The following is a 13,311-nucleotide window of genomic DNA, read 5'->3' as shown; positions in this document are numbered from 1 at the left end:
GTGGAAAAAATAACATTTGTTTTTCAAAAACTTCAAATTTTATTACATAATTATGCAAATTATTAAAAAACTCATTTATTTTCCATTTATAAAAAATTCCGTTTTTACCCAACAAAATTAACAACAAGGATATTATTTAAATTTATGTTTTACGCAGAGTATTCTATCGTTGGCTCTTGCAATAGTTCAAGTACACCAGATGGTAGACTTTTTTTTTTGTTATGTATCTTCTTTTTTAATGTGCAAATTAAAGGATCAGATGCACATAAAAGGTGATGAGAAAGGTCTATATTGTTTTTTTTCCGATCGCATTTTCTTGTAAAATTTTCACGAAAAATCTTAAAAACCTTATTGGTAGCCTCTTGAGCCTCTTCAGAAAACATACCTAATGGAAGAGTAAATAGTTCGATGACTTCATAGCCATGAATCAAAATCTTATGAAGTGTTTGGGTCATAGGATAACAAGGGTTCTGGAATACATAGAGTGAAGCAGTTTCCCAACAGAATGTTTTAAATTTGGATGAGTTAATTTCATAACCACTTGATATTGTGGCCAGAATAATATGAAGCCTTTTCATAAGATCTACATCGATGTTCATTATACTAGCTGAGACATCGTATTGCTGAAAAAATCGCCTAGCTGTGTTGCCATCGTTTGATGTACCTGCCCCACCTATTCTCGGTTGGTCTATGACAAGACCTATCCTTGTTGGAAATTCAGCATAGACTTCAAGCTTTCTCAGTTTAACAATATTTTTTTCGTCTTGATTTCTAGCCTGCCACTTCATAATCGGCATCTTATAAGAGATATGGAGCATACATTCTAAAAACCTTATCCAAGCATGCAAAGTTGAAACGCCATGTTTTATATTGCCTAAGTTTTTTTTTGAACAACTAAAGATAAATTGTTCATTTCGATTGGAGATGCACCACACACTGAACAGCATTGGTATGAGTTGGTTGCTGTGGAAATAATAGTTTGAATTTTTCTATCTATCATTGTTAAATTTACAATATGTTGTATTTCAACTTCCTTTGTTGTACCGTCCTCCAATAAAACAGGTGCAACAGATAATGTTATCTCTTTAATAGAAGCCATAATTGACTCAAATTCTGCAAGAATTACTTCATTTGATTCTTTTCTATATTTAAATCTGAGGTCTGCAGTAATTAGTTGATGATGGTTTCGGATTTCTCCAAACAACCTGTTTTTTGTCATCTTTGAAACAATATAGTTCTAGAGGAACCAAGCAAGTTATGAAAAGTGATTCATCTGTATGAAGTTCACTAGAAACATCTGACAGTTGTTTATAAACAGATTGTCCTGTTGCACCATCAAAACCTGCTTTGTATATAATATATAGTTTAGTACAATCTTTAAGCACAGGTGAATTTAACACAACACTATAAGCTGAACATATTCTTGATGCAGTATGAAAAAGAAGAACTTGTAAGCTCTGCAGAGTAGTCACTGACCTGAATGTGTTTAGGGTAGCATTTTTTTTAGCCTCTTTTGCAATATGATAGGATGGGTATAGAGAGCTGAATAGAAGCGCATTGTTTTTTAAATGCTGATAAATTTCTTTGGATAAATTAGCATCTAAGACTAGCGCTAATGATTGTTCTGAAGTAAGTGATTCTGTCGATAATTCTTTGTTGTATATTTTTTTAACTACTGTTGCTTCTATAAACCTTTTATCCCTTTTCAAACTTTTACTTGCTGCATATAAAAGTTCGTTTAAATTATATTTACTCAAAAGCTCTTTAATTATGCGATCTTTAGTTCTCACAGACGCATCTTCAACCAAAATCGAAGGGCGTCCACCTTAAAGTATAATATTATTTTATCAATTATTAAATCGTCGTAATAATACAAATAAATTATACACATTATAATAAATTTACACATAGTTAAAGTAAACATACCACAGGTTTTTGTTTCGATTTTTTTTTTTTTTTTACAGTCAAATATAGTTTGGTTTAACCAAACTTTACATCTTTTTTCAAATACTGCACTTGTTCTATTCGATTTTTTTCCACTTTTTTTTAGCTTGGTAAATGAATTTCGAAATAATTGACAAGTTATCATTAGATTCTTCAAAATTGCTTTGGGAAACAAAACTCAAAATCTTTGCATGTAAATCATCATTTTGTAGTAAATTATTTTCCATTATATAATTCATAAGACATCTCCTATCCATTTTTAAGAGATTGTCTGTTCAATAAAATACTTTTAATTTGAAAGAAATTTAAAATGTTTTTAATAAAGTAATTTTTTACAAGCAGTAACTATGAAACTCAGTTCCTTTCCTTTATTTCTCATTGGTTGTTATCGTGTTTTTTATCGATTACATATAATTTTATTGTTTTCGGAAATTATAAAATAAATAATAAATATTATGTCCCAAACTTGTACTACATAGAAGTATATAATTCATATTTTATCCCAGTCTTTGAGTTTTTATTACTTTAAAACGGTAGCATAAAAATAGGAATAATGGTTTCAATGCGATCTTAATGTTCATTGAGCAAATACGAGGAAGTTACTGGAAAGCAATTAAAAAATACGAAAATATTTAATTTTAAACTTATGTCTTTAATAAAAATTATTATAAAGTCAAACTGCAGTTTTTAAATTTCAAATCTTCTTAAATTTTTTGTTATCGATCAAAAACGCATTAACAAGAAACGTGGACATAGTTAATTGAATTTAAAAGTGTATTCGTTTAGGCAGCTATAGGCAGTCAATTTTTATACCACAAGATCAATGTCATATTGGTATTCAATTATATATCATTTTAAGCGGTTGATACAGGTTGATCCGATGGTTTTAAATGATATTTTTGAAAAAACTAAAAACTTATAACTCAAAATTATTGATGTTTGCATTGTTGAAAATATTTATATAAAATGCAAAAAAATTTTTTTTTTATGTGATTTAAATATTAACATAATACTATATAAGTCATTTATAAGTTAAAAAATAAACTTAAACTTCTTTAAAATAAGAAATCAAAGTTTTCAAAAGATGTAAAAAAATAAAATTTTCACACTTTTTTGTTGTTATTGATAAAAAGTATTTAAGGAAATAATTTAAACAACAAATATGGCGTTTTATTGAAAAATTATTTTTTAATAAAATATAATTTCTGGCTTATTAGTATATTGAGCAAAATTTTCCTTTTTCAAAATTTCAAAATTTAAAAACTTTTTTGTATGGTTTGTCGGCTTCTGACCCACTGTGCCATGTAACTAAGTCTTTTAACTTTGTCTGATTTATTTGTCCGGGATAGTTTAAATAACCAGTTTTCAATGGCTTTTGTTGAATTGTATGATTCCATTTCCTTATAATCAATCTTAATTCACAATTGCTTGTAACTTAGTACCAATTTGTGTTCCTTTTGTTTTATCGTAATAGTTTTTATTTTGCTGAACCCTCTTTACGCATCAGCCGAACTTAAACTATGACACAATAAAAAAACCAATCAGTGTAAATATATTATTAAATCTATCTGGTTTGTCATTTATTGGTATTGCTTAAGGCAATCATTAGATGTTGTCGTAAGTAGCATATAGTATATATACCATTTAGTAAAATAAATTTTTTATACTTTCTGTTTTTAAAAATTTTTTTATTAACTTGAATCAAATTGGAAAAAAAAACTTGTAATGTTATTTTACAATTTTTTCTTACTTTTATAATTTCCAAACTATGTTAAAGAAAAGAAAATTCTTTTTATCAAAATTAAGTTTTTGTATTCACTATTTTATTTATTAATCTATAGTTTAAAAATTTTTTTAATTTTTTTTGACCGTTAAGAAATTCACCCATAAGCAGTCGCCTCATTTAAAAATAACTCACTAACTGTGTGAAAGCAAACATAATATACTAATGTTGTGTTATGAATGTTTTTAAAAATAAATAGTATAAGTTTCTTAAATAAGGGAATTTTTTTTTTCAAACAACATATTTAAATTTTATTGATATATTTTTTTTATAACAATATTCTTTAATTTAAAGATATTTTATAAACATTTTATAAAGATAAAGACTTTAAATGATGAAATCTCTAATTAAAATCTTTTATTTTAAAAGTCTATTTCAACTTTAAAATAAAAATTTTAATAATAAAATAATAAAAATAAATAGTAATAATATTTAAAATAATAAAAGAAGTATAACTATGAAAAGTAATGCTGAAAAAATGAAAAGTGAGAGAGTGACAAAACAAGTTCATATAATTCGAATTAATTTGTTCTATTAAAGTAAATTTTAATTGAAAATTCCTTTAACTTTTAACAACTTTTAAATAAATAGTTCAAAGTGAAAAAGTGAGGAAACAATTTTATAACATTCATTTAAATTCTTACAAAACATATCCTACTTTAAATGTTGTTTATTTATTATTTATTTATATAGTGCAATAATTAAACTTGAAAAAATTTTCATTGCTCTACACACATCAAAAGTATAGATTGCCGTTGAAATAAAATGGTGATCCTCCAATTTCTTTTTGAAGAATATAATCCTTGATTTAATAATTAACTTAATTGAAAACAAATAACCTTAAAATAAAAATGTTTTTTCACATATTTTAGAGAGTAATGGTAAATTATTTTTCAGTTAATTTATACTGACTAGTTTTTCATTATTCATACGATTCAAATTACCACAATCAGTTTCATTATTTGTTTCATTATTGCAAATAATCAATAGTAATGAGTTTAAATAAATGCACAACTAATTGCACAACTACAATATTCTTTATAATATACACACTTTTACAGATATAATTTACAAGCATTATTCTTTCCCTTCAAGACCATTGAATATATTTAAAATAGAAGTTCTACATTAATATCACATTTGATGTTTGTGTAAAGTTAAGGAGCATAATCATCAAATGTGGATGATAGTTAGAGAATTAGAATGGTAATACAATGTTCAACAAAAGGTTATTAGATGACAGTCAAATAAGATACATGGGCACTCTTTCTCTTTTGGATCAAAAAAAGTAAAATAATTATTGTTTATTTTTTTCTCCTTAATGTTTATAAATCTGCCATCGCTTAAGTTTTGATATTTTAATAACATATTGGACTTAAATTGATTATAGTTAGTTTTAATTTTTTCAAAGTCGTATTGTACTTTGTTCTTATTAAGATGTATCATCTTGTTTAACATCTGCCTCTGTAGATGTAATATGTGTTTATTTAACCAGACAAGTTTGGTATTTAAAAAGAGTTAAAAGCAAGTTTAAAATTTTACAGTTAATGAATTTTAGTACCAATAATTCTGAAAGTTTATACTGTTTTCTGCATTGTTAATTTTTTGTTGCAGTAAATAAATTAACTTGTGCTTTTACATGTTTTACATATGTGTTGGAATTTTTCTTTTTTTTTTTCTTAATTGAAGTTATTTAAATTTTAGTCTGTATTCAACTGTATCAAACAATATCGTAACAAAACCGCATCAAATCCCAAGAGATAAATTAAATAAATACTATAAAAAAAAAAAATAGCATGACAAATGTTTAAAAAGGTCAGCGAGTGTTGGTTAAAGTGGAACTTTTGGCGGAAATTGAAAATCTCAAAATATTACTTGAATTCAAGAAATTGGAATTCAAGCTTTAGAAATAAATAAGTTAAAACTGAAAATTGAAAATCAACAAAATATATCTAAGAGTGTTCCAGAATTTTTATATATTTATATTTTTAATATATATGTATATATATTTAAGTACAACAAGATAAGAAAGATAACTATGCCTCAACAGATATACATAATTTAAGTTATTTAATTGAAGCATTTACATGTATTCTATAAACTTTTTATTAGGTTAAAATCAAATTTATTGGGCGTACGTTTTGTCGACCTATTGTTAAGCGAGCATCAGATCCTTATGAAAAGCCTTTCTTCCCACCAAAACTTGAATGGTTTCCTATTTACAGAGGAAATAATTCTGCTGGTGAATTGCTTGCAGCTTTTGAGCTTTTACAGGTTTTTAAATTTTTTACATATTTTACATGGGTAATTTTAAATCATTAATGATGTAAGGACTATAAATTCTGAAAAACTTTATTATAAACTATTTCTTAAACACACCTCAAAACACGGCCCATCCTGCACCATAAAATGTTTTGATGACAAAAAAGTATTAAAGTAATAAAAATTACAAATAATAGTATGATTGTTATGTTTATCTACTAAATCTATTATCTACTAATTAATTATATACTAATATTAAATTAAAAATTAGACTGGATTTTAATCATGTATATAATATTATCTCATTTCTAACTTATTAATTATTAATTATTTCGAGTTATTTGTTGTTTATATGATATTTGTTAAAAGGTTTTTCTTTCCAAATACATATATACACACTTTTTTGGTATTTCATTTGTAATTTGCCAATAATTTTAAATCTAATATTAGATAAGTAATTAATATATTGCTTAAATGTCATTTTGAAACTTTAAGAAGTTAATACTCCACTGAAGGGGAACGACAGCATATCAGATATTAACTTTGTATATATCATTTAACATACATATCAATATATAATTTAATTTTATATATATCATCAATTAACTTATATATATCATTTTTCTCCCTTAAAATCTAGTTTTCAGCCATTTGAGACTTTTTTAAACACTTTGCATGCTTTACGCTTCAAATAAGATTGTTGACCTTAACTATCTGATGATATAATAATAATTTTTAAATATCAGGGTTGAAAGCATTATTGGAAATCAGTGCTTTTCCAATCAGTATACTTGCCGATATGTTTGGTTTGTTTTAAAAAGATATGGTTATGATACAGTTGGTTGTCCCCAACAACCAACTGAATCATAACCATATCTTTTGAAATTGTTTTTTTGTGGTTTCAAGACCTGAAAATGTACTAAGAAATGCTTTAATTAAATCAATATGAATTCAAGAACTCAATAAAGTTTAAATATGTCACAATAAAAGTAAATGAAGATTCTCAAAGACAAAAATCAAAAGTTACACAATTACAAAAATTACACCTTTGATGTTACCTTTTGTTGTTAATTGTTAATTGAAAGCAATTCATATATGATTATTCAATTAATATATGATAATTCAATTAATATATGATAATTCAATTAATATATAATTATTCAATTAGTATATGATAATTTATTTGTTTAATATCCTATTTTTATTTTCGTGCTCAGGTTTATTTAATATAGGAAAATGTCACCAACTGGATACCAATGCATATCTGGTGTTATCCAGTTAGTGATATTCAACTGGATGCCAATGCATATCTGGTGTTATTGGACACTATAAATAATTGTTAACTTTTAGAAATGCAGGAAAGAAATCACCCAAATATTTCACTAATAACTAATCACCAATATTAATTGTCATTTTAAGAAATGATGAATATTGATATCATTTTGAGAGATTATGAATATTAATGTCATTTTAAGTCATGATGAATAGTGATGCCATTTTGAGTGAATTTTGTGTATTAATAAAGGTATCATTGAGCATAAAAAAATGTCAAATTTACTTGTTATTAGTTTTACCTAAACTTTTAAGCATTGTTGATGCGAGAAATAATGCTATAGGCAAGTTTCTTTGACAGGAGGAGCATTTTAAAATTTTTAGCAAGTACTTTGCGTGTAATAACAGCTGTTTCAGTTTCTAAAAGCACAAAAAAAAATATCTAAAGAAAAGAAAAAGAAAATCTCAAGAAATCTGAAAAATTTATTTATTTTTACAATATTTTCCCATTAATTGCATTTGATAAAAACTAATTGGAAAACAAATCTGCAAAGACTTGCTCATGAATAGAAAAATACTACAAATAAGTTCATTTATACTTTTACTACTGTTTAGAATTTTTCCAACAAAGACTTTTTTAATTACTTTCTAATATTAGCTTTAATATGAGATATTAGCTAAAAAAATTTCTTTGTTTAATTAGAATTATTTTTGTTTCTTGCATTATTCAATATTTGGAAGTCATTAATAGTTTTATAGTTTAGCTTTATACTTTTATATTTATATTATAGTTGAAAATAAAAAAAAACTATTGCAATAAGTAAATAAACTGATTGAAAATAATTTGAACTAACAAGTTCAAACAACAAAGAACTTAACAACTGCATCAAAAATTTTTGATTATACAACTTAATATAACTTGATTATATGGATTTGTGAAGCAATTTAATTTAATGAAACTGATCTTCCTCACAAGTCCTTGGCAGAATCATGTTTTTTTTTTGATTTAATCAAGATAAAATTTGATTTCAAAGTATCATTTTATATTTATTTTATAAATATTTTTGTAAATATTAATTATATAATAAATATTTTAATAAAATGTTTTTGTTGAATAGGTTTAATTGATATTAGGGTTATTAATTGAATTTAATCTGTAATTAAAGAATAATTTTTACTTAAATTGCAATAGTTTTAAACATTTTTAAACAAAATAAGTTTTGGAAACATCAGGAAGTTTTGATATTTAAAAAATGGTTAAAAAAAGATTTCAAAACAACAATTATTTTATTCTTAAAATTTTTTTAAAGACAACAATGAACAATGAAGAAAATCTTCCACCAGAACTAATTGAAGCAAAAGATGGAGGCTACTTTACCATACCAATGAATATTACACCAGTTATGACTAAATATTGGATTGAGGTTTGATGTTTTTGATTTTATGTTTTTTTATATTTAATTTAAGATGATTCAAATTTTTGTATTTTAGCTAAAAAGTTTAAAAAACTTGTCTCTGTATGTATGTATGTATATATTTAAGTGTAAACAAAAAGTTTTTTTAAACCATTTTTTCCATGGTATAAATTATGGTTTGAAATCAATCTTATAAGTGATATCAGTATGAACCCATGTAAAATAAGACTATTGTGGGTCCTCCAGACCCACAAACTTTTTTTTTTGTAAGGTGATTACAAAAAAAAAGTTTAAAACAATAAGCCTAACTAACACACATACATCAGGCCAACATGAAAATTATCGCAAACCTATATTTATTTTCTCCAAATATATTAATATAATATAATTTATTTGCCTTTAAATTAAAGCAAATTAATATAAATAGTAAATTTATCATTTCATATCATTTATGAAGGTTTATTTACAAACATTCCAATTAAGAAAGCCATTAACAGCTGTTTTTTCTGATGCAAATTCAACATTGATTCAATGTTGTGTTTATAGAAATAATGTATTAATATTTTTAGTTGCAATTTTACATTGGTCTAACTAATGTAAAATCATTGGAAAATGTTGTTGTTTTTACAATCTAAAATCAACATTGATATACATATACATATACATACATATATACATACATACATACATACATACATACATACATACATACATACATACATACATACATACATACATACATACATACATACATACATATATATGTGTGTGTGTGTGTGTGTGTGTTTGTGTGTGTGTGTGTGTGTGTGTGTGTGTGTGTGTGTGTGTGTGTGTATGTATATGTATACATGTATATTAGGGTGGTTCTAAGAACAACTTTTTTCGAAAATGTCTGCTGCCAACCCTATATATATGTATATACACCTATAGTAAGTATAGTAAGGGTGGTAAATATACAGTTTGTGGTAAAAAATAGTAAATAGCTTGTCTTTGGTATTTAAACTGACAGATTCATTTAATTGAGGAAACTAATTAAATTTAATGTTTTTTTTTCCACAAAAACGCAAATTAAAAGACTAGAATATTTTTAAAAACATTCTGAATGTTTTTATTTTATTTTTAAAATATAAAAACATTCTGAATGTTTCATTTTTTTACTGTAAAACATGCACGAAGTGTTGCTACATCTACTATCTTATAGCCTGCTGCTACAAAGGAATGCTACTACATTGACTGAGGGTTTGGTCTAATCAATAATAAAAAAAAAGACTTTGAAAAAAAAATAGTTTTTATATAAAATGTATTATGAAATAATTAAAAAAAAAAAAACTTAAAACTGACCTGGCAATGGTAAAATTAAAATGACCAAGCATGAGTATGTATATATATATATATATATATATATATATATATATATATATATATATATATATATTTATATATATATGTATATATATAACTTTTATTCTTAAAAATCATTTTCTGTAGCACAAATGGATGAACTTTTGCCTATTAATGACTAAAATGACCTTTAATCCAATGAAATATTGGCAATTTTGCAGTGTGGTATAAACTGATATATAAGTGAGGTGTTCAAAGCAGATAGTTAAGTTTAAATTACTTTAATTTTGTGTCAACACTATTATTGCCTAATTAAAAGAGACCTTTTATTATTTGTTGAACTACATTGATATTTGTGCTTTATATACAAACATATAACTGGCATATGGTATTTTATTAGTGTCTTTTGAATTGCTTGTTTTTAAATAAAATGTATGAAAGCTTAGTAACAGTTTTTTTAATTTGTTATGTGTTTAATTTTTATGTTTAGGCCTTTTCAATTTTAGTTAGTGAGTAGAATATAACATGTCGTTTAAAAAGAGCACTTTTAACACCGAGAAAAACAAGGAAAGTTGGACAAAGAACTTAATCCAGTTTCAAGCCCCATCAAGATGAGGCAAAGTAGCAATTTATGAAGCACCCATGACTTCATGAAAGGAGTTGCATGCCCCAGAAAAACCAAGGCATTGGATGCTTCAAATTTCTTAAATCCACCAGCAAAGAACAGAGAGAGAGTCATTATAATTGTTGTTGAGCTTTTTTTTATTTTTTAATTATTCACCTCCCCAAGTTGGCCGAGAAGGCCACTACAGTCAAGGAGACTATTTTTGTGGTTACAACCCTCTCTCAGCTCTATAACTCCGAAACACAAACCTCGATGAACAAGGCCGCTGCACGGAGAAACAAGTTGAGCATGATACTACCAGGGATGTGGTGGAGATTAAACTTGGAACCTCCTGCTTGTGAGGCGAGCGCTCTACCACTGCATAACTACCTCATTTTAATAGCTTAAAGCCCTATGGAGCAAAACTTTTTACTTGTATATCAAGCCATTTGTGCAAAAATTAGCAAAACTTTTGAAAGACTATGAGCACTGCAGAAAGTAACAAAACTTTTATGCATTGAATGAACTGTTTCTGTTTGACTACCAAGGTTAAAGACAAATAGTTGTCCAAAGATGATGAGAACCTGTATAAAAGCAAATTGAGAGCAAAGACCACATTGGTGGTTTGCACTGACAAACCTGCTTGTGCCAAGACTATCCACGTTTTTTTTGCATTGTCATTGACGATGAGCTCAATGGATTAACTAAATCAGCAAACATTGTGAAGGATTTGGTGAGCAATTATGATAAATTGAAAGCAGCCTTCAGCAATGGTAAAAATGAGATTAAGAAAACAGGGGGCTGGAGAGACAACATAAAGTTTCTTTACCAGCTCACTCATGTCTTCCGTCACCACACTGGGATGAATGAGATACCCTTTGTAAAGTTTCAACAGATCCCAAACATCAGCAATGCACGCTAGAACTCTTGAGCCATTCTAGCACGTCTTGCTTTTATTCTGACGCCCAAAACAGGTCAAAAGCTGCATAAAATCTGGTAATTTATTTCCTCCTCATGGGCCAACCATTGGTTTAGCAGTCAATTGTCCCGTGCTGAAGATTTTGATAAACTATCTGCAGTGATAAATGACAATCCAAAAGGTTTCAGATGCTTACAAAACCACTAGAAAACATACGAATCAACATTGCAAAAAGTTTTGCGATCAAAGTTTTACAAGACCTGTATGACTTCTGCCTCAGCAAGGACAATTTCCACAAGATTCATCCTGTCCGATGACATTATTGTAAATAATTGGCTTCCTTGTGTGTTTGATGACTCTATAAAATGTTGCATATATAGGACTCTGAAACTTGTGTACAATTTTGTAACTGCTTAAAGGCACTTCAAAAACTTGGGAAAAAAAGAAATTTTTTTGTGCGTGACATTTTTTTTTACCAAATCACCTTGAAAGTAAGATTTTATCTAATCTTTAACAAAAGCTCATCAAATTATGATACAGGGAAACGAGGTTGTAAAAAATTCATTACCCTAATATATATATTAGATTATCCAAACCATATATGTAGCAAAGTAGAAAAGCTGCTTTAGCGTATTCAAACTTTCACTTGCAACCCTACAAAGAATGTTGTTGTTTGATCATCTCCAATATATTCAACACAATTTTGTGAAATCTGAACTCAAAGTTTAAATGAGTTGACCTGTCATTTGCACTGACTGTCATTTGCACTGGCTATCATTTGCACTCCCTCGACACAATTCGTTTTTGCAAAATATTACTGTCTTGTAGAAGGCCTCCTAGGTAAACAGATTCTTTCTGTTGACCAGACTCGCACCCTTTTTTCATCTATTAGACAGGCATAAATGTATTTATAACACTTTGTTTAGCATGTTGAATGCTGGATCTTATTGACTCAATGCATGGTTTTTGCTTGTGTCTCACAATTAAGCAATTCAATCTTTTATCTCCTCATGAGGGTACTCAGTTTTATGGTTTTGAGGCAGGCTGGTAGTCAGGTTTCTCAAACTCTGTGGTAGCTCTTAGAGAGGCTGATTCCATCAACAGCTGTAAACTAGTACTAACAGTGCCATGTTGTACATGAATGGTGTCCCTGTTTGTACCTTTGTTATGCATTGTTGAGGCCACATTTGGAGCCCTTTGTCACAGCTTAAGGTTTATTAATAGTTATAAGGAAATTACTTATACTATTAAATAGTGTACTGAGTACTATCTGTGCTTTGAGTCAAGTTATTTAACAAATTTAAAAATGACTATAGTACCAAAAACTATAAAAAAATAAAATCCATTGTTATCACTATGCTCTCTAAACCTATTATTCACTAATATTCATATTATTTGAAGTAACTTTTTTTCTGTTGAATCTTATCTCTTGCAAAGTTCACCAGACTAACTCTTTGTGAGGCTAATTTGAGTTCTCATCTTGTGATCTTATGTTAATAGTTATCTTCCTTTAATTTGAAAAGAGTCTAATAGTCACATGCTTGGCCTGGGCACCTACACTCATAAGAATTCACCCATATGTTTTGAAAATAGGTTTAAATCCACAGACTTTTCTTTTATGTGCTTTTGTGTTGCAGCACTTCACTTGATTGCCTTTCTCTTTTTCTATATCCTTCTCTTTTATCTCAAGACTGCACTCTTTTCAATACTATTTCTGATCAAATTGACCAAGCCCTTTCTCTTTATCCTTTAGTCAATATTATTGCTGTTG

At 27.1% G+C, this 13,311-nt stretch overlaps 1 protein-coding gene across 6 annotated transcripts in view; it reads left to right on the top strand.

Moving 5' to 3' along the window:
* Positions 1–13,311, top strand: part of LOC101239749 (otoferlin) — a 209,604-nt gene that overhangs the window by 129,893 nt on the left and 66,400 nt on the right. For all 6 annotated transcript variants that reach the window (XM_065796214.1, XM_065796217.1, XM_065796218.1 and 3 more), the window contains 2 exons: positions 5,840–6,001; positions 8,572–8,685. In XM_065796214.1, coding sequence (XP_065652286.1) covers positions 5,840–6,001; positions 8,572–8,685 — 276 coding nt within the window. The remainder of the gene's footprint in view (positions 1–5,839; positions 6,002–8,571; positions 8,686–13,311) is intronic.

This window comes from Hydra vulgaris, chromosome 04 (assembly GCF_038396675.1).
Source record: "Hydra vulgaris chromosome 04, alternate assembly HydraT2T_AEP".
Taxonomy (NCBI): domain Eukaryota; kingdom Metazoa; phylum Cnidaria; class Hydrozoa; order Anthoathecata; family Hydridae; genus Hydra; species Hydra vulgaris.
Note: the sequence above shows the minus strand (reverse complement) of the source record. Positions and strands in the feature narration are given on the sequence as shown.